Below are 20488 nucleotides of genomic sequence, written 5' to 3'. Positions count from 1 at the left end.
ATGATGGAGATCAAAATAAGAATGGTAAAGATGACGATCAAAATAAGGATTTAGACCACCATTAACAAGGGTATCTTAAAGAGTTTTTAAATAAGAAATGTGGCTTAGCTAAGACCCAAAACTAAGAAAAGCGGCTTAACTAAGACCCAAAACTAATAGTTCTTAACTTTAATACTTCTAAGAACCATTTTTAAGATACCATTGTTAATCATGCTCTTAGGAACTACCTAATATGAAACTGTTGTTGCAAGAAATGGCTATGTGGACTGTTGGAACCTTACCAACAGCCGAGAAGAGACTTAAAAAAATTACATTTAAAAAAAATCTTAAACACACATTTCCATAACTCACTTACAAATCATTTTTTCAAAACTAATGTTTCTGCAAATATTTTGATTAGATATCTTTTTCTTCAATCAAACTAATTAATTTACAAGTCTTTGCACTTCTTTTCCTATAATAAAATCACTCAACGTTATATATTGATTTTTTTTTTAATTAATTGTAAAAGATAAAAAGAAAACATTTGAAAAAAGTGAGTCCTCTTCTAAAATTGGGCTCTGTAAAAACTTTCCATATTTTCACGTAAAAATGGACGGCCATGCCATAGTCCTTTCCTTATTCTCTCTCGTTCCTTCTTCCCCTCCTCTGATCATCAGCTCATCAGATCTTCTCCGAATCAAATCATTTGACCAAATTTTACAATCCCAATACGTTTCTAGACAATTTCCTTTTCGGAAAACGTGCATAAGAAGGTAGCTTCCGAGCCAGTAGGTGGTCAATTCATTATCTCAGGTTTTCTCCAAGCTGTGTCGATTTTGAAGACATAGCAAAATTCGTTATGAATTCATCATTTACGTTGATGACGCTAATGAGTGGTTCGTGTTTTCATTGTCGGAGAGGTGATAGATAATCTCAAACAGAGAGAAGCAAAAAAAAAGCAATATTAGGTTTTGTGATTTTAGGTTAAAATTTTTTGAATGGGAAACACATGCGTGGGTCCGAATCTGAACCCTAATGGATTCCTTCAATCCGTTAGTGCTGCTGTGTGGCGGAATCAGAAACCAGACGATAGCCTTAAGAGCAGCAAAGATGAGAGCAGTCGAAAAAAGAACGATAAGAGCGTTAATGGCGACGATAGTAACCCTCACGTTTCCTCCACCGTGGATCCAGCACCACCCACGTTGCCAACACCAAGCACGCCACCACCTCAGGTGAAAATGGCCAACGAAGAACCACCACCAAAACCTATCCCAGAGAACAAAATCGTCGAAGAAGATGCAAATTCAAAGCCACAGAAGAAAGAAGCCCACATGAAACGTATGGCAAGCGCAGGTCTACAAATAGACTCAGTTCTTGGGAGAAAAACAGAGAATCTCAAAGATATATACAGTGTTGGGAGAAAATTAGGTCAAGGACAATTTGGAACAACGTTTCTTTGCGTGGATAAGAAGACAGGTAAAGAATTCGCTTGCAAAACGATAGCTAAGAGGAAACTAACAACACCTGAGGATGTTGAAGATGTGAGAAGAGAGATTCAGATAATGCATCATTTGTCTGGTCATCCAAACGTGATTCAGATAGTTGGTGCGTATGAAGATGCAGTAGCTGTTCATGTTGTGATGGAGATTTGTGCAGGTGGAGAGTTATTTGATAGGATTATACAGAGAGGACATTATACTGAGAAAAAAGCTGCTGAGCTTGCTAGGATCATTGTTGGTGTTATAGAAGCTTGTCATTCTTTAGGTGTGATGCACCGTGATCTTAAGCCTGAGAATTTCTTGTTTGTTAGTGGAGATGAAGAAGCTGCTCTCAAGACTATTGATTTTGGTCTCTCTGTCTTCTTTAAACCAGGTATACATATTGTACAGAGTGAGGAGGATCAATAGGGTCTTTTCTTGACAATATATATGTTGTGATTACAGGAGAAACATTCACTGATGTAGTTGGGAGTCCTTATTATGTGGCACCAGAAGTTTTAAGGAAACATTATAGTCATGAATGTGATGTTTGGAGTGCTGGAGTTATTATATACATTTTACTAAGTGGTGTTCCTCCGTTTTGGGATGGTAAGAGACAGTTTTTGATTCATGTTTCAATGGTAGAGTTTGATTGAATTTGTTATATGTCAGAAACGGAACAGGGGATCTTTGAGCAGGTTTTGAAAGGTGACCTTGATTTTATATCAGAACCATGGCCTAGTGTATCAGAAAGTGCTAAAGATTTGGTCCGTCGGATGCTAATCAGAGACCCTAAGAAGCGAATGACTGCTCATGAAGTTCTCTGTTAGTGCTCTGCTTTCCATATTTGAATCAAAAAGAGCAAGGATAGAGCTAACTTTATAGATTTCTTAAACGTTAATTTATGTTTCAGGTCATCCTTGGGCCAGAGTAGATGGTGTTGCTCTTGATAAACCTCTTGATTCTGCTGTCCTTAGTCGTTTGCAACAGTTTTCAGCCATGAACAAGCTCAAGAAAATTGCTATCAAGGTAAACATTTTAAATTGGTTTCTATCATCTATACCAGATTATGCGCAAGATAGAGAGAGTTATACGTGATGTATTTGATTCAGGTAATAGCAGAGAGCTTGTCAGAGGAAGAGATAGCAGGATTGAAGGAAATGTTCAAGATGATAGATACAGACAATAGTGGACACATCACTCTAGAAGAACTCAAGAAAGGTTTAGACAGAGTTGGTGCTGACCTTAAAGATTCAGAAATATTAGGATTAATGCAGGCAGTAAGTCCATTTTTTATACTTAATCACCTTTTGTTTACTAAATGATATGAGATGTGTCAGATAATAATTTGGAAAATTAAACAATTGATCAGGCGGATATAGATAACAGTGGGACTATAGACTATGGAGAGTTTATAGCAGCGATGGTGCATTTGAACAAAATAGAGAAAGAAGACCATTTGTTCACAGCATTCTCTTATTTTGACCAAGATGGAAGTGGTTATATAACCAGAGACGAGCTCCAACAAGCTTGCAAGCAATTTGGCTTAGCGGATGTTCATTTGGACGACATTTTACGCGAAGTCGATAAGGACAACGTAAAATTGATTTAATCTGCATTTGCTATCCTTTTTCTATAGTTACTTGCATGCACATTGTTGTTTAATGGTGTTATATGGTTAATTTTGTCAGGATGGAAGAATAGATTACAGCGAGTTCGTGGATATGATGCAAGACACTGGTTTTGGCAAAATGGGTCTAAAGGTGAGTTGAAGAAACAAAACCTTAATGACCCCAATTTTCCACCACTTCTTTTTTTCTTTCTTTTTTGAGTATAACTAATTTAATTTTTGTGGATATATGTATGTGTATGGGCTGCTTAATTACTGCTTAGCATTAGCATTGAGCAGGTTTTTGTCCTCTATGTTCCGCATTTTTTTGTATTTAAGTTTCTCTGAGTCATGTCCTGTTACTCTCCCTTTTGTCAACTAGGAGAAAAGTTGTATAGGTTTCACTTTGGAAGATAACCAGAGATTGTATTTTCATTTTTCTTATATTTTTAGTAGGTCAATGTAAAACTCTAGAAATGATTGAAACTGTCAATGTAATATGTTTCATGTTATTTTCATTCCATCAAGTTAGATATTTTTTCGTTGCACAATATCGATTTTAATATGTAAATCTAGTGAGTGATAAATTATTAATCTTTTCAAAATAAAACTAAGGCCATCTACATTGGTTATGTTTTCGTGAGTTTCTTTAATTTTTTTAATAATTAAATTTAATATGATTTGGTGATGGGTGTCTTTAAAATATGTGAAAAATGTCTAAAATATTTACTTAGGGACACTTTCACAATTTTTAAAGACACTCAATAATAAATCACATTAAAATTAATTATTAAAAAATTTAAAGACATTTACCCAAAAAATAATAAATGGTCTAAAAGTTCTTTAAAAAGAGGGTATGGAAGCAGTTTAAAATATCTGTCAGATCCCGTGGAATTAGTGGAAGCAGTTTTGAAGTAAAGCAGTTTGTTTGACGTGTTCATCGCTACGAATGCGTCTCCACGTGTCACGTGATACACTGCAAGCAGTACACGTGTCAAACACCCACCTCTTCTTTTACTTCTTAACCAACTTCACACCACTTCTCTTCTGTCCACAAAAAACCTCTCTTTCTCTCTCTTTCTCTTCTTCTCCAAAACATCAACAATGGGATCAGAAACTTTCTTAGAAATTATTCTGGCGATTCTTCTACCTCCCGTCGGCGTTTTCCTCCGATATGGTTGTGGGGTAAGCACTAAATTACATCTTTATTACCTAGTTTTATAATTAATGAATGAATCGTTAATTTGATTATTGATAATTAATGTCTTAATTATGAATGCAGGTAGAGTTCTGGATCTGTCTGTTGTTGACGATACTGGGTTACATTCCTGGGATCATCTATGCTATCTACGTTCTTGTTGGATGATGACCAAATTCTCTTCTTGTAAATTTTTCATAATCTTTATCTAGCCTTTGTTGTTTCCTCATCACTCTTGTAATAAACAACTCTTGCCTTTTCACTAAATAAATACTATTTATGCTTAGTTTCTATATCTCTAGGGCTGCCAAAATATACTCCGCAGTTAAACCATGTATATAGAAGAAAAAAAAACTCGGTTTTATATGATCGGACACCACAACCATTACAGCAATTCAAACGATAGATATATCACATTCTATATAGTTTATTTTATTAGTACAACGCATGCATAGTAAATTAGTAATTGTGGTCAATATACATTGTCTAGCCGGCGGTTGGGTTTTTGACGACGAGACGGCTTTCATTAACCCACACCCTAACGCGGTCGCACCTGAGGTCCGGAGTCACCGGAGTTCCAACCAAAATCACGTTAACTTGAAGGCTCGAGTTCTCTCCTTTTATCACCGAAGCCGCATAGTCTCCATTTGTTCCCAAAAGCTCCGGCCATGAGTTCTTCCCTGTGTGCGGTCAAAGCAACCACATTAGATTGATAAATCATTTGGATTTGGCAGTATAGAGATCAATGGATCCATCGATTGGTTGTTATGGAATCAAACAATTAATATGCATATATCCTTATTCCGTAATAATACTATATATGCCTCCCAGCTCAGATATCGGTATTTGGGTCAAATATTAGTTATCACTTAAAACAGTGTAGAAATTTAGAAACCGATGTTAGAAAAAGAGACTCCAAAATCCAAACTCTTAATTTTCCTCAAGATGTACGGTGAAACTCCACATGCAAGAAAATTGCAGTAAGTAAAAATCTAAATGACTTGAAGCCATATATGTACGAAACATATAGATAATACATATAATCGACTTGACGTTGAACGAAAAAGAAATGATGAAAGAAATCAATTCAGGGCGGTGGCAATATATATCAAATTATGAAAAAATATAGTAATTGAGGTGAAAGAAAAACCAATATAAGGACACCACTGGGTTGCCATTTTTCTTTCTCTTTTGTTTATGTATACTTGCAATGATGTTTGCTATGCTTGTCCTCAGGAATTTGCGTCCAATTTATAGAATAAGTAGGATGTATGCAGATGATGAACCGTCGATGGGTGGTGTCCTTTGAATTAGGTGTACTATATTTTCTTTGTTATAAATAGCACGTGCATGGTGTAAAAAGGAGCGGTTCGTCAACTTAATTAGTAGAACATTAGCTTAAGAAAATTTTAATGAAAAAAACTTTAGCTTAGGAACATTGGATTGACTTACTAAATATTTCTAACGAATGAATTAATTATATACTATCTCGAGTAACATGTTATAAAGGTATTTTAGGAGGGGTTATTGGTTCATAGATTTATATGGAATTAGAAATCCAAACAAAAATCATTTGTTATTCAATCATTGATTTTAAAATCCTAATTAAATTCATGTGTTATTGGTTCTATGATTTATAAATACTAGTTAAAATCTTATGTTATTCGTTTAGTCATTTGTTTTTGGATTTGAGAATCCAAATTATGTTTAAAATGGAATTGAATGGAATTGAAAGAGAAAAATAGAAGGATTCAAATCCATGGGTAAACACATGTTATTTCAAAATCCATATATCTTGATTTCATAATTAATAGAAATTTTCAAATTCTATATGGATTTACAAATTAACAAACTAATAACACCCCCTAATTAGTATTTTAAAAATTCAACAGTATGTTTATTTTTTGGAGCATCTCCTTGTTAGAACCCTCATCATGAGTTCTTACCAATATTTTTGATATAAATTTTGCATAATTAAAAGTTAAGAACTTTATTAAGAGTTCTTAATTTTATCTTCCGCCAACTTGGAGTTCTCAAGAATAAATAATAAATTATTTTATTTTTTAAGTTTAATTTATTTTGTTTTAATTTATAAACATACTATAATTTATAAAACTTAAAATATATATTGCATTTCATAAAATTTTAAACAAACATGACAAAAAAAACATATAAAAATAGATGTGCCAATTATCATCAACGGAAAAACAATTAGTTGTAATCTCGAAATATATAAAAAGGGTATATATGTTGCATCTTCACTGTAATAATCGTTCCATAAGCGGTTGTGTCCTTGTTCACAATCTCTCTCAGTATGAACTCGTTTCTTCTTCGACTTGGTTGCCTCCTGACGATCACCATAATCAACGAAATGATTCTCGAATGCTTGATCCAAAACTAGATCAAATTTTTCATCCATTGTTTCGTCGAAAAATTGATCAAATTTTTCATTCATTGTTTCGTAGAAAGTATTACGGGAAGAAGATGCTATTTTTTTGTGTTTTATATTTTTCTAACAAAATAAAGAAAAAAAAATACAAGGAACAAGTATTTGGGGAGATGGAGAAAAAGAAGATACGAAGAGAAGTCTTGGTTTTGTGTTGCATGATATATAGCATAATGTTTGTGTGATAGTTTGTGAGATATATAGTGTAGGAAGTATGACAATCAATATTTGTGGTGTACAATCATTCAAAATAATTATTTGTGGTGTCATCTTCTTGTACTTGTCATCTCATGCAAAATGAACAGAAGCAAAATGAATACAAGTAAATAACCGACCAACCAGAGACATTAACCAAATCCCATTTATTGTTTCATTTGTATCATCATGTTTTGCTACATATTGACACTTTCATCTCAGACAATCCAATATACAAAGTAACAAGAGGCCAAGAAAGATCTCAAAAAGAGCTTTCACCTCTTCAAAACGAGACTCTTTGAATGATTGGTTTCCCTTCTCCACAAGTTGAAAAACCTGATTGTGAATATCTAAAGGTAACAAATTGGGCTTAGAACTAATTAAACCCACCATTGGAGGTGGTCTCATTAATTCAGAATTTATTGACTGAGACTAATTGACACCACAAAAAAATCATGTTCGGTTCGTTTTCATTTTCAGCTCCGACTTTTAGAACATGCCTTTTTTGGGACAGTTGACTACTACAACCAAAGATATAAAAAAGAGAGACAGTTGACTTATCCAACAAGGAACACCGGCTAAACATGCAAACGAGTCCTTGTATCGCATCCAATACTAAAATAAATCATTGATCGTTTTTCACTTTCGCATCTTGCGTTGCCCCAGAATGCTGCGGTTTTCTGGTGTAGAAGAAGAAGTCTCAAGTTTGGAATTGTGTCTTCTTCTTCTGTTTGCTTCAACAGCATTTGGTTCTCTGTTTTCTTTCTCTCCGTTCTCGTGCTGTAACGAAAGTTAGCTTTTTTATTCATCATCACAAGACTTACATTACGAGATATTTGCTACGTTCAATTAAACGTAATTCTTTGGAAGCATACCGAGTCGAAAAAACTCATCTTTGGAAGTGGTAACCTCAGACCAGAGGAGGATGATGTCAAATCCTTGAATGCGTAACTTGAATAAGATGACCTTATGTTAGACTTTGATCCAGATTGTTCTTCAAACCCATGATTCTTGTGTTTTCCCCTAGTTTTTCCTTCAAAATCAAACAAAAGGATACACAAATTTTAAGGGTATTGATTTTTTCTCGTGTTAAAAAAAAAGAAGAAGATGAATCATGTTCTCACCGAGTTCACTCGCAACACATTTCTTCTCGCGGGTAGCTTGACAAGGAGTCAAAGGTTTGGAGATGGTGAATGAAGAAGAAGAAGAAGAAGAAGACACTTTTGGTTGAGGAATGAGACTCAAAGGTTGATCTTTCTGTTTGGACCCTTTAGTCCTCTTTGACAAACAAAATCAGAATATGTTAAGATGAAAGAAAATGATTGATTCTGAGAGAAATAAAATTTCCTCAGGGCTTCTTGTTTTACCTTTTTACCATCTGGTAACTTACGCTGGCTCTCTCGAGTCACTGTCTGCTTCACATTCGGTGAATTACGTAAAGAGGCTCTCAACTCGTGAAACAGATCAAATTCAATGCTCGCTACAGAAAATCTGCTTCCTTGAGTTGTCGTCGTCATCGAATCTGCAGACTTACGAAGCTTTGTGTTACTGGTGAAGCCATTGTTCATAAGAGACAACTCCTCAGCATCAAGAACACCTTAGCATAAATAGGCAATGTCAGCCAAGAATATACAGAGTCGAAGCTAAATTATAAGGTTTGATTGTTATATGAGATGAATAGTGGAATAGTGAAATAATTGACTAATCAAGTAGCGTAAAGAATATGATGAACACGTTTTAAAATGTGAAAACCACATAGTTGAAGTAAAAAGATGAGACCTGGATCGGTAAAAAAAGCATTGTCCCAAGCAAAACTTGGACGAGCATCGGTTTCCGAAGGAAGTGTCTTGATTGTGTGCTTATGATTTACTTCAACATCAGTCTCATTCTCGTCAATCTTTAAGCTCCCAAATAATTCTTCAGGATCTAACACTCCTTTAACCAAAATTGTAAAATCATTGGAATGTTATAATGTAAACTACATTATTTCTTCAAAAAACCAATTTTGGGAAATAGAGAAGAAACCAGGGTTGGTGAAAAAAGCAGTGTCCCAGGCCAAGCTTTTGCGATGATTCCTTTTACTCTCTTTATCTTTCATCTGCTGCACAAAGTCAATCTTTACTCTTGCTGCTGCGCCAAGTGAGAAAGAGTATTCCACAAGTATAATCAGTTTCTGAAAAGTAAAGAGATTTTAGATACTGAGGGGAAACAAAGGAAGATGATTGTACTCGATGATGAACCAGCTTCTTGAAATTCCATATAGTCTCTTCTTGATTTTGAACAACAGAATTTTGAAATTGGAAAAACAAAGGCCTTTATTACCATAAGAGAATTTATGGAGAGACGAAATTTTGAAAAACATTGTAAATGGTTTTCGTGATTTTAGCATTTGATTACTCTCTCAAAGCTTTTCAATTCAAAGCAAAATTAATTGCATGCGGTTATATTATTTTGTAAGTGTATATTTGAAACAAATCAACTACCTTAAATGTATTTGTCTATGCACAAACACATATTTAATTTAAGGATTTTGTATAAAAATGATACTTTAAATATAGCTATGAAATAACATTTTTTAACATTTTCCGAAAGTAAATCGAAAATAAGAGCGAACAGACCGTGGACAAATTTTTCCTTCATTCAAATTTCAAAGTGTTCTCAAATCTAACAGAGAAATCTTTAAATACAACCAACTAAACCGGAAATAGAAAACCAAAAGTCCAAACTAACATAACCGAAATTGAGAGTAAACCCGAAATAGTTGTCGATCAGCTCAACTATAAACAACTCACTGATCTCTAATTTCCCCTGCACAATTTTAGAGAATTTCACGTTAGAGAAACAATTTTGAATCTAGCCACGGCTAATTCATACAACACGGTATTAATTAAAGATTAGCAAGTAAAAGTTTAATTTTAAACTTAATGCTTTTAAACAAGGCATGTCCTACTAGCATCAGTTGTAACAAGTGAAGGTTGGATAAGAACCTACATGCATATAGACTATGCTCTTCATTTGTGTACATGAGGCTGTGTATTAGAGAGAAGAATTACTTGATCATTTGGCCTTGTTCTTGATCACTACTTCTTTCACCAGCTCTGTGATTGAATCAAAATGATGAAGTCAGAGCTAAGAACAATATAAGGCTGTATAGCATTGGTACTATCAACTACACTTGTCAAAATCATACCGGCATTTCTTCACCAGAAACACCTCCACCTGCATCTCTATTAGATCCATCTCCGCTCTTTCCTGATCCCTTATTATCACCCTGTCATAATTTCACAACAAAACGTAAGAAGCCAATGGGCAACACTGAAATGGAATATAAAGTAGGAAATAAGTATGTGGTTTATTTACCTCCAACTGCATCAGCAGGTGGTGTGTCAGCAACCAAACCAAGGGAATGAAAAGAACCAAATTAGTCTCACGTAATAAGAAACATTTTGATTTATTATGTATGTTAACAACAAAAGCATAAAAGAGAGAGCAATAAATGTCTTTCAAAATTTAAGACTACACAATATGCATCCTGAGTGTTGGTCTAGAATTCTCTTTCTTGCTTCAAGAATTATATATGGGAAAGATAGTCAACACAGAATGTAGTGAAGAGAATTGTAAAAACTGCTATCATGGCGAGCTTCGATGTTACTCTCAACAACTAATGTGTTGACTAGGATATTAAGGATTTCAGAACACATGATTAAGGAGTCAAAGCAACATACCTCCCTGTACCTCGCTAGATATATCTTTAGAGGTTCCAGGTAATCCTCAAATCCTAATGTTGCCATTGCCCATAACAAATCATCACCATTCACAGTTTTCCTTTTCTCTTTTTGACACTTATCACTGGCCCTGATTAGCAGAAAAATTCACAGTGGTCATTAGAGATACAACAGATACCAGTCAATTGGCCATTACAGTCAACGAATCAACATAAGACCAGCTAAAGAGCCCTAACAGCAACAACAGACAAGCTTATCTAGGACCAACAGATAAATCATAGTTGCATACATCATAACTTATTTTTTCCAAACAAAGAATGGGACATCTCATGTTATAAGAAACAGAAAATTCATCAATCGGAGACCTAAAACGCAATCAACACACGCAATTCCTGCATGATCAAAAACATACCTTTTGCCTTAAATGAACAAAAACAAACAGATCCGAAAGATAAAAGAATCTTTGAACAAGATCAAGATGCGGTTTTTTTACTCAATATATGCCTAAGATGGTTAAATGAAGGAAAAAATCTAACAATTTATTTGACAGGAGTTAAGATATATCATAGTAGAAGCATGTGAAATAATCTGCAAAATGGTCCATAGGAAAGCAAGTACCTTCAGTTAAACCCATACCTAAACTAACAATGGTTGATTAACATTGTGAAAAAAAACATCATCTTTGCTCTAAAACTTCATAAGACTCTTTGAGCTAAACTCAATCCATAGCTAGCTTAAGGAAACTATATCTCACAACATATCCAAAGCTCCATCAATATTTTCACCAAAAAGCTAAATCATTCCAAAACTGGTAATACAAATTCGATTAAAAAAAAGAAAACTTGGGAACACATACTCGCTAGTGATGAAGCTGATGAACTCAGAAACACATTCCTGAACAGTATCCTTAGCATCTTTACCAATCTTTCCATTAGGAGGCAACGCTTTCTTCATGATCCTGCTGATATTAGCTATAGGAAGGTATCGATCCTGCTCCCTAACGGAGCCGCCGCTTTCTCCGCCATCTCCGGCCGGGCTCGAAGGCGTATCCGCCATTAAACTCTGCAGGAACAGAAGAAACACTCAAGTCATCGTTTGAATTCGAGACATGGTCGACGAATCAAAAAGTAAATCGAAAATGGCGTATAGATTGGAGAAAGTGGGAGAAACCCTAGAAGTTGAAATTGGGGATAGTCGTTTAGTTTTAGGGCTTTAGAGAAATCGAATTTTTCTACGAAACGCAGCTTTTTGTTCGACTGCTGTATATATGATATGAATTACACGTTTTCTTGCATTTGTTCTTATTAGTTTTTGTAAAGTTTTTAAAGTAGGATTAATTTGGTAATTAACAAGATAATTTAAGAAAACTATATGAACAATTTGACAAAGGGGGACAATGTGGGTTTAAATAAAGGGTCTAAGGAACATATTTTTTAGGGTGAACGACCTGTGTCCTCCCCACGAAGTTTCATATAGTACCATAACAACACAGATTTTGGGTCTCGTCTCCAGTCCACACAAAACGAAAGTTAAACTCCAATTTTTCCCTAAATTGAAAGTTCGAGACCTCAGTCTCCATAAATTCAAATTTCGTGGTTTATCATTGGTTCACTGTGCTGAACCCGATGCCAAACCAAAACCCAGAATAATAAACCGACCAAAACCCAGAATAATAAACTGGATAATAAACCATCCTCCTCTCTCTCTCTACCTTCTTCACCATCTTCAATTTTAACAATCAAAAGCAAACCAAAAGCTAAGCATTCCCAAATACCAATCAAATTCACAGATTCACAAGTAATTCCAAGGTAAGGAATCTTCAAATTCACAACTGAGTCGGAGTTAATCAATCAAAAATGTTATCTTTTGAAGTATAAACGACTGTGACTGTCTCACATTGACTAACTCAGAACCCTTTTGATTTATGAGCTTGCTCCACTCATCTTCTCTCTCCTTCCCCAACGAAATATTCTCAAAGGTTCCACAGACAGAACCAGAAACAATTGATTTCAGCAGACCTAAAGCAAGAAGCTTGTACAAGGGATAATCAGGAACACCTCCAAATCGGTGTAGCAAAGCGTGGGAAGACGATTCGATTCGTTCACCGTCGAGAAGAATTGATTCGCCGCAAAGAAGGCCAAAGCAGAAATCATCGGTGAGCTCTAAATCGAATTCTACACGGCAATCTAGTGTGAATTTCACCATCTCCTCTAGGCAATCTCTCAGTCTATCCATTTTTTACTCAATCGGAGCAAAGTTCAAGACTTTTCTCGAAGACTCCATAGTGAAATCGTTCTGATTCTAAAAAAATGGTTCTTTTTTTTTCTGAACATGAGAAAGTTTGGTTTTTCCCAGCGACAAGGTTCGGCATCTGTATCATCTTAGGTTTCAAATCGGTTTATTATTCTGGGTTTTGGTTTGGCATCGGGTTCAGCACAGTAAACCAATGATAAACCACGAAAATTGAATTTATGGAGACTGAGGTCTCGAACTTTCAATTTAGGGGGAAACTAGAATTTAACTTTCGTTTTGTGTGGACTGGAGACGAGACCCGAAATCTGTGTTGTTATGGTACTATATGAAACTTCGTGGGGGTACACAGGTCGTTCACCCTATTTTTTAACTTATAAATCTTTAGTCTGGGCTTCTTACTGGATTTGGTTCTATTTAAATTGATTTGGGCCTTCGTTTGGAAAACTTGATTTAAGAGAATTTTGTGTAAAAAAATTATTTTTAGGGTTTTCTACAAAACATAAGTCAATTTTATTTGCAAATTTACCTTTTTAAGTTCGAATTATGCAAGTCAACCCCACGATCTAAAAAATCACCTGCAATATAGTCCTTCCGTATATCGATTTTCACATCATCGATATACAGAAAGGCTATATTGCAGGTTACTTTTGAGATTGTAGTTTGACCTGCATCTATTTGACATAGAGGATTTTCTTCCAAAAAAAAATTACATGGAGAGTTTTTTTGCAAAAATCTCTTATGTTTTCAAACGGAGTTATTGAGTGTCACGTCATCGTTATACGAGAGAGCAATATTGCGGGTGACTTTTGAGATTGTAGGGTTGACTTGCATAATTTGGACTTGGAGGTTAAACTTGCAAACGAAATTGACTTAGAGGGTTGTTTTACAGAAAACCCAAAAAAAAAAAATCTCATGCAATTTTGATAGGAAATCTTGTAATTCTTGTAAACATTATCAAGTTAATAAAATTGTTTTAGAAGATTTTAGAAGAAAAAAAAAAAAAAGATTTTAGAAGAAAAATAGAAGAAGTGCATATAGACATGTTGACATGTTGTAACTTGGAACATTGGACAGTGTAAACTATGAACATATATACTAAACTAAACCATAAACATTAAATCTTAATATTAACTATGATTAAGTTTTTAATGTTGTTCTTTGTCAAATTTATGTACGTTGTCAACATAATTGATTTTATGAAGGATGATTTCGTCATTTTCTCCGGCTAAGTGACAAATTTGCAGGTGATAGATTTGGCAAAAATTTGCATGCAAAACAGAATTAATCCAGTCGGCGAATTCGTAATATATATATATATTTTTTTGGTATCAATGTGAATTCGTAACATTATTTACACCTTCGTTTGTTTTTCAAATTTCGACATTATCTCAGCCTTAGAAACCTTATCTTTATCTCGATAAGGTTTGAATATCGATTATTGATATGAACTTTTCAAAGGTTTACGAAAAAACCATAAGTGTCAAAGCTTTTACCAAACAAATTAATAATGTCAAGGGAGGGGATCGTCAAAGTTTGACTTTTGAATCTGCAACCTCATCGACGACACCGACACCAATCCGTATCCGATTCTATATAAATGTGACTAAAATCCCTAAAGATGAGCATACAAATACATCACAACTACATAAATATATACAAGAGGGAAGAAAAATGTCGTCCGAATGTCCTAGTAAGTTTATTTATTTATTTTTTATTTTTTTTGTATAGTTCATAATTGATATGTTTGTAAATACTTAGCTAATGTTCGATTAGATATGGCTTCAAGGCAGTTTCGTAACTATATGATTACATTTCAATAACTACTTTATTGAGGTTAATTATGTTATGGTCAAGCCATGGTGATGCTTCAAATTCTTTTGTTTTCATATACCCAAATATGAGCTCATTGATCTCCAAATTAAATACCAAATGTAAATTATTAACGGGTCTAATTAACGTGACCGCAGGGAAGAACTCGTGGCCGGAGCTTAGGGGGACAAACGGTGACTATGCGGCGACGGTGATAGAGAGAGAGAACCCAACCGTCGATGCTGTCGTGATTTTGGATGGGAGTCCGGTGACCGCAGACTTCAGGTGCGACCGGGTCAGGGTTTTTGTTGATAGACACCGTATCGTCGTCAAAACCCCTACATCCGGCTAGACTTGTATAATTTATATATGCATAAAATAAGAAAGCTATAGACGATGCGTGGTTGGTTAGAAATCAGTCATGTAAAATAATTATCTTATGCTAAATAATTCCGGTGACCGTTCCCCGAACTTACATAAATAAATGAATGAAATTAGTATCTTACAGTGTTTAATATCTTTGTCGGCCAAATTTTTTTATTTAAGTTCAAAGAGCAAACATTACAAAAGAATTGAAGTCAAACAACCCTATATAAAACATTTTAAGTCCAAACGCTAAAGTCCATAAACAGAGTGGAATACGTTTCTAAGAAAAAAAAACACGTGTAGCACGTGTCGACAACGAAGGGTTGACGGGAGAAGGAGCACCGCCGACCTAGTCCTCCGCCGTGAAGCTCTTCCAGACAAGAATCAGGAAAATCAAAAGTTAAATTAGCAAGTAGTTAATTAATGGATAACGGACCATTTAAAAAAAAAGAAGTGAAAAGCAGACCTGCTTTGCTACCAAAATAAATAAATTAAAGCAGACCTTATGATATACAGTACAAATTTTGGAAAAAGTCAATACTGTAATTAACAGAATTTTACAATATTTTTTTAACCTAATAGACCGCTTAGTGACTAGTGTGATCATCTCGCATGAATTTTTCTACACACACTGACACACATCCCAGAAGCTCCCCATAGCCCAATCATTACACACAATAGTTTTCTGTTTTCCACAACCCAAGTGTCCTTGCACCAAACTCCCATGCATAGTCTAGGTTTTACGAGGCCCAAGCTTATGCATACATGCTCCTTGTAGCCAATATGCTCTAGAATCCTGACTCCACGAACATGAGATTCATGTAGCTCAAGTTCTCCATAGTCCAGGATTTCGTAAACAAAAGCTACATCATTCTTTAGATTTTCTGGATTAATCTAGCTTCCGAGAGACCGTACTCGATCGGAACGTTGTATACATACATGACGTTTTGTATTTAGCTTTCAAACAAAGTTAAAAATGTCAAATATCACAGTCAATCTACGAAAAGTATTATTTTACACCCGCCAAATGGATATATGGAAATATTCAACATGGCATACCATTTCAATGTCCATTTTTTCAAGTATCTACTATACATTTTTGCAGCAGTTTTTGGGGTACCCAAATCGGGTCAAATTTATTTAATTTTGACCCGGAAATCTTCAATCGGATCTTTCCTTAAATTTTGGCAAAATTAAAAAACGAAAATAATTAATAAAATCTAAAATATATATACTTTCTCAACTAATTACTATATTTAAACGCTTTATTTATGGTATATTCTCCACGATTTTTATAGATAAAGAAATCAAATATGATGATTTAATGCTAATATAACAAATTTGCACTAATTTCCTAAAACCTCTCTACCTAATTTAAACATAAATATATGATTCTTATTTCACTTTTATTTGATCTTATATTTATATTATTTTAAATTATTATAAAATATATAAATAGTTAGTAAATTTTAGTTTTTTTTTTCTGCATATGTTACAATTCAAATTTTTTAAAACAGACATATATTACTCAATCGATGAACAAAAATATGTGTGTAATCTATATTAACATTTTTAAGAACAAATTGAGCATTTAATCATGTCGTTATTTTATTCAGACCCGAAATTGAGTCATTCGGATCTTTCTTTAATTTTTATAATTATCTAAAATGGGACAGTATATCACGGGTGAAATCCTAATTAGTATTTTAAGATATAATTATAAATTATTTTTACGGGTTGGTCCAAAAACACACACTAATTTAAAAATATACATGGAAACTATTTGAAAGCAACTTTCAAATTAACTCGAATTATATGACATTTAAATAAAAGTGTTATTAAAAAAATAACAAAATGATGTTTAATTTCATTTTAGATTATATGGTTGGATGGGTTTGGGTCAATATTAATACGAGACAATATACCACATGTGAAATCCTATAAATAACAAATCAAAATACAATTATACAATCTTAAACACTAAACAAAACAAATACAACTTAAAATTTTTTATTTTAGATACAACGCATGTTACCCGCGGTATACAACAAAAAATATTATACACAATAAATTCATCAATTTATAAAAATAAAAAAATCAAATAATTAACCCGCGGTGTACCGCGGGTCATATCCTAGTATATAACAATTCAGCCACATATAGTAGTTAGCAGAAATTACATACCATTCAAAGTTATAGATAGTTATATATTTGTAATAAGGACTTTTCACCAGTTGGACTTTGAAACCACCAAAAAAAGTAGGTGAAAGTGAGTTGGTGGGGGGGATTCAAAAGTTCCACATGACAAATAGATAAATATGTATAAATAAGCTTAGTTCTTACATTTGGCTTATTCAATACACACAAACATTTACCAAAATGGCATCTGCGGTTCAGAAATCGGCATTGCTCTTATGCGGAGACTACATGGAAGCCTATGAAACGATTGTTCCTCTCTATGTTCTCCAATCGTTTGGCGTTAGCGTTCATTGCGTTTCACCCAACCGCACCGCCGGTAATCGCTGCGTTATGTCTGCCCACGATTTCTTGGGCCTCGAGGTTCCAAATTTTTCAACTATATGAATTTCGATTTTCGTTTTGTGAATCACTAAATTTTTTCTTTTTTAAAAAAAAAAAGCTATACACCGAGCTTGTAGTTGACCAGTTGACTTTAAACGCCAATTTCGATGACGTCACTCCGGAGAATTACGACGTCATCATCATCCCAGGAGGACGATTCACGGAGCTTCTCAGCGCCGACGAGAAATGCGTCGACCTCGTGTCACGATTCGCCGATTCCAAGAAGCTCATCTTCACAAGCTGCCACAGCCAGGTTATGCTGATGGCTGCCGGAATTCTCGCCGGTGGTGTGAAATGCACGGCGTTTGAAAGCATAAAGCCTCTGATTGAATTCTCCGGCGGAGAGTGGTGGCAACAGCCTGGGATTCAGAGCATGTTCGAGATCACCGATTGCGTTAAAGACGGGAATTTCGTAAGTACGGTTGGTTGGCCAACGCTTGGTCACGGTATTAAGGTTTTGCTCGAATCTCTTGGTGCCAAAGTCTCGAGCTTGAAGAAGAATCAAGCTTCTGTACTTTTCCTCATTGGGGTGAGTATTCAAATTTCAATTCCTAAGTAAAATGCGTAATCTTTAGTGATATCAATCTTGTTTTGATCATCAGACTCGTTGAGCATTACTTTGTGTATATGTTTGAGTCAAGTTTTGGTTTGTGTTGGCGTTTTAGGACTATGTAGAAGATTATGGGATCAATGTACCATTTAGAGCACTTCAAGCTTTAGGATGTAAAGTGGATGCTGTGACACCAAACAAGAAGAAGGGAGAAGTGTGTGCAACGGCGGTTTATGACCTCGAGGAAGGACGGCAGATTCCTGCAGAGAAGCGTGGACATAACTTCTTTGTGACTGCATCGTGGGATGATATATCTGTGGATGATTATGACTGTGTAGTGGTTCCAGGTGGGAGATCACCTGAGCTATTGGTGATGAATGAAAAGGCTGTTGCTTTGGTTGAGAAGTTTGCAGAGAAAGATAAGGTTTTTGCAGCTATGGGACAGGGGAAATTGCTTCTTGCAGCCACTGGTGTTCTTAAGGTAAAATCATTACTTGTCTTTTCTTTTGGGAGGTTATGAGCTATGTCAAAACAGAAAATGCACTTGGAGGAAATAGTATTGCAAACTTGTACTTAATGGGACAGTTTTTCGTGTAATGAATTGTGATTTCTTTGCATTGACTATAGAAAATGTGATATTGAGGATACAATGGTGATCCCAATGTTTAAATCAAGTCCAGCTTGTGGAATCTAGTAGCTAATCGTGTTCATGTGATGTTTCTCTTTATGAATTTGCAGGGGAAGCGATGCGCGAGTGGGAAAGGGATGAAGGTGATGGTGAAGGTGGCTGGAGGTGAGGCTGTGATGGGAAAGGGATGCGTAACTGATGGGAAGCTTGTGACGGCAGCATCAGCCACGGATCTGCCTGCCTTTTTGTCTGATTTATCAACTGCTCTTGGTCTAACTGTCATGTTCTAAGATTTTGCAACCAAAAACATAAAAGAGAGAGTTTGAGTAATAAAATCATATCTTCAATTTGCTCAATTGAAGTGAAAAGGAAAAACAAAAGAGCTCTATTGTAGTCTCTCTGCAGCTTTCATAAATTCATGACATTCCAAATAAACTATTTTGTAGATGCTTCTTGGAGATACAAGCATTTTAGTTATCAAGCTGATTGTTGTGGCACCTGATGTTCACGTGTCGCAATAGAGGCAGAAATTAAATGAGGAAAACGAATTAGATTAAGGAAGTCTTTCGGGAGATTGGAGATTCCAATTTTTCTCCCTTAAATAATTTCTCTCTCTAAAAAATCTACACCACAATAAAGTAGTTTTCCAAATCTTCATATCCTCTTTTTTTTTCCCAAATCTTCTTATGCATAGTCAAATTTTTGGTATATTTCCTTTTCTCTCTCTTTTTTTATATAACGATTAAGTCTCTTTCCTTTTTTATAATCATTGTGTTCACCTCAACTAATATTTATATAAAGAGGAAGTGAACCCATCCCCATGCCCTAAACTAAGAAAAGGTAGAAAATTGCTTACACCATTAGAAAGATTAATATCTTTTGCTTCTCAATTCTCTTCGCTTATATATATATATTTTTTTGGATTGCTTGTGACACCATAATCTTTTTTTTCTTCTATATCATGTCTCTTCTACGTTTTGTGTCAATGGATTCTTTTAAGTCACCTGCAAGTCTACTTCTAGTACTCCTCCGGATATGGTTGACCATCTTTTTCCATGATGTTGACTGCTGGATCACTTCATCTTTCCCTAAGAATAAGTGTTTTTTAAGAGAGCAATACGAGGAATCCAAACTATTTGCTGTGAGAAGGGAACACGTCGTCATCTGCGTGTTCATCCTTTGTGAACTAGCAGATTTGATGCGCTTGGACATTACTTCTGTCTTACGTAATCACACCAAAAATTCTCTTACCAAGACGTTTGTTATAAGAATTTGTTTAGACCTTAATGTCTTATTTGGAGCCTTATGTATCATTCAACCACATATGGTTACATTTAGAGCCCCCGCCCATGTCGAGGAAATGGAGGGGACGAACGATGGGCTGCTTGTTAGCGATTCCCCAAAGTCAAATAAAGACAAAATATGTAATATTGTTTAGCTGCTATAGCTACTGGTTTGTGCTTCTATTTACTGCAGTACGTAGTTTGTTCATGTTTATTTTGTTCTACTACTACTAATGTAACTTGGTCGCTTCTAAAAGTTAACTATGGTTTTGTTTTTTAGGGCCTTGTTTCGAGTTATAGCTTGTTCTGTGTATTTTTTAGCCCACGCATAGACCAAAATTGATTGAGATAGTACCATGAAGAAAATCACCTGGGCGCATGATATA

The 20488-nt window shown here is 34.9% G+C and overlaps 7 protein-coding genes across 8 annotated transcripts; 4 read left to right on the top strand and 3 right to left on the bottom strand.

Moving 5' to 3' along the window:
• Positions 1-521: 521 nt before the first annotated feature.
• LOC9317689 (calcium-dependent protein kinase 20) lies at positions 522-3611 on the top strand. The gene is made up of 7 exons (XM_002881577.2): positions 522-1854; positions 1926-2069; positions 2133-2285; positions 2374-2489; positions 2573-2740; positions 2833-3057; positions 3152-3611. Exons 1-7 carry the CDS (start codon positions 981-983, stop codon positions 3230-3232), a joined length of 1761 nt encoding a protein of 586 aa, XP_002881623.1. The 5' UTR covers positions 522-980; the 3' UTR covers positions 3233-3611.
• Positions 3612-4113: 502 nt separating this feature from the next.
• Positions 4114-4560, top strand: LOC9315841 (salt stress-induced hydrophobic peptide ESI3). The gene is made up of 2 exons (XM_021027365.1): positions 4114-4254; positions 4352-4560. The coding sequence occupies exons 1-2, from the start codon at positions 4174-4176 to the stop codon at positions 4433-4435; spliced, it is 165 nt and encodes a 54-aa protein (XP_020883024.1). The 5' UTR covers positions 4114-4173; the 3' UTR covers positions 4436-4560.
• A 46-nt stretch (positions 4561-4606) lies between these two features.
• Positions 4607-5562, bottom strand: LOC9315840 (protease inhibitor HPI). Its single transcript, XM_002879727.2, has 2 exons — positions 5418-5562; positions 4607-4947 (listed from the first exon to the last, which is right to left on the bottom strand). Exons 1-2 carry the CDS (start codon positions 5443-5445, stop codon positions 4754-4756), a joined length of 222 nt encoding a protein of 73 aa, XP_002879773.1. The 5' UTR covers positions 5446-5562; the 3' UTR covers positions 4607-4753.
• A 913-nt stretch (positions 5563-6475) lies between these two features.
• On the bottom strand, positions 6476-9097 carry LOC9315839. The gene is made up of 6 exons (XM_021029872.1): positions 8934-9097; positions 8688-8843; positions 8276-8505; positions 8033-8186; positions 7784-7941; positions 6476-7688 (listed from the first exon to the last, which is right to left on the bottom strand). The coding sequence occupies exons 1-6, from the start codon at positions 9004-9006 to the stop codon at positions 7548-7550; spliced, it is 912 nt and encodes a 303-aa protein (XP_020885531.1). The 5' UTR covers positions 9007-9097; the 3' UTR covers positions 6476-7547.
• A 431-nt stretch (positions 9098-9528) lies between these two features.
• On the bottom strand, positions 9529-11912 carry LOC9315838 (nuclear transcription factor Y subunit B-1). Of its 2 annotated transcripts, XM_002879725.2 has the most exons (7): positions 11804-11912; positions 11490-11695; positions 10634-10763; positions 10269-10274; positions 10099-10179; positions 9962-10006; positions 9529-9716 (listed from the first exon to the last, which is right to left on the bottom strand). In XM_002879725.2, the coding sequence occupies exons 2-6, from the start codon at positions 11687-11689 to the stop codon at positions 9998-10000; spliced, it is 426 nt and encodes a 141-aa protein (XP_002879771.1). In that variant the 5' UTR covers positions 11690-11695; positions 11804-11912; the 3' UTR covers positions 9529-9716; positions 9962-9997. The 2 variants fall into 2 exon arrangements, 1 of the variants encoding a protein (XP_002879771.1); XR_002332890.1 differs by having other exon boundaries at positions 9900-10006; positions 11490-11902.
• A 2444-nt stretch (positions 11913-14356) lies between these two features.
• On the top strand, positions 14357-15214 carry LOC9317687 (protease inhibitor HPI). Its single transcript, XM_021028757.1, has 2 exons — positions 14357-14576; positions 14854-15214. The coding sequence occupies exons 1-2, from the start codon at positions 14558-14560 to the stop codon at positions 15045-15047; spliced, it is 213 nt and encodes a 70-aa protein (XP_020884416.1). The 5' UTR covers positions 14357-14557; the 3' UTR covers positions 15048-15214.
• A 2140-nt stretch (positions 15215-17354) lies between these two features.
• Positions 17355-19277, top strand: LOC9317686 (DJ-1 protein homolog E). The gene is made up of 4 exons (XM_002881574.2): positions 17355-17620; positions 17700-18170; positions 18307-18672; positions 18930-19277. The coding sequence occupies exons 1-4, from the start codon at positions 17441-17443 to the stop codon at positions 19107-19109; spliced, it is 1197 nt and encodes a 398-aa protein (XP_002881620.1). The 5' UTR covers positions 17355-17440; the 3' UTR covers positions 19110-19277.
• The last annotated feature ends 1211 nt before the right edge of the window (positions 19278-20488 follow it).

Source organism: Arabidopsis lyrata (genome assembly GCF_000004255.2).
Source record: "Arabidopsis lyrata subsp. lyrata unplaced genomic scaffold ARALYscaffold_4, whole genome shotgun sequence".
Taxonomy (NCBI): domain Eukaryota; kingdom Viridiplantae; phylum Streptophyta; class Magnoliopsida; order Brassicales; family Brassicaceae; genus Arabidopsis; species Arabidopsis lyrata.
The sequence above is the reverse complement of the archived record's forward strand: the minus strand, read 5'-3'. Positions and strand labels throughout refer to the sequence as shown.

Coding starts and splice junctions, on each gene's coding strand:
- LOC9317689 (XM_002881577.2), top strand. CDS start 981: ATGGGAAACACATGCGTGGGTCCGAATCTGAACCCTAATGGATTCCTT. Junction 2,070..2,132: donor TGTTCCTCCGTTTTGGGATG/GTAAGAGACAGT, acceptor GTTATATGTCAG/AAACGGAACAGGGGATCTTT. Junction 2,490..2,572: donor TCAAGAAAATTGCTATCAAG/GTAAACATTTTA, acceptor TATTTGATTCAG/GTAATAGCAGAGAGCTTGTC.
- LOC9315841 (XM_021027365.1), top strand. CDS start 4,174: ATGGGATCAGAAACTTTCTTAGAAATTATTCTGGCGATTCTTCTACCT. Junction 4,255..4,351: donor TCCTCCGATATGGTTGTGGG/GTAAGCACTAAA, acceptor TTATGAATGCAG/GTAGAGTTCTGGATCTGTCT.
- LOC9315840 (XM_002879727.2), bottom strand. CDS start 5,445: ATGGCAACCCAGTGGTGTCCTTATATTG. Junction 4,948..5,417: donor CCAGTGGTGTCCTTATATTG/GTTTTTCTTTCA, acceptor GACCGCACACAG/GGAAGAACTCATGGCCGGAG.
- LOC9315839 (XM_021029872.1), bottom strand. CDS start 9,006: ATGAAAGATAAAGAGAGTAAAAGGAATCATCGCAAAAGCTTGGCCTGG. Junction 8,844..8,933: donor TGCTTTTTTCACCAACCCTG/GTTTCTTCTCTA, acceptor TTTTGGTTAAAG/GAGTGTTAGATCCTGAAGAA. Junction 8,187..8,275: donor AGTTACCAGATGGTAAAAAG/GTAAAACAAGAA, acceptor TGTTTGTCAAAG/AGGACTAAAGGGTCCAAACA.
- LOC9315838 (XM_002879725.2), bottom strand. CDS start 11,689: ATGGCGGATACGCCTTCGAGCCCGGCCGGAGATGGCGGAGAAAGCGGC. Junction 10,764..11,489: donor ATCAGCTTCATCACTAGCGA/GTATGTGTTCCC, acceptor TCTGCTAATCAG/GGCCAGTGATAAGTGTCAAA.
- LOC9317686 (XM_002881574.2), top strand. CDS start 17,441: ATGGCATCTGCGGTTCAGAAATCGGCATTGCTCTTATGCGGAGACTAC. Junction 17,621..17,699: donor ACGATTTCTTGGGCCTCGAG/GTTCCAAATTTT, acceptor AAAAAAAAAAAG/CTATACACCGAGCTTGTAGT. Junction 18,171..18,306: donor CTGTACTTTTCCTCATTGGG/GTGAGTATTCAA, acceptor TTGGCGTTTTAG/GACTATGTAGAAGATTATGG.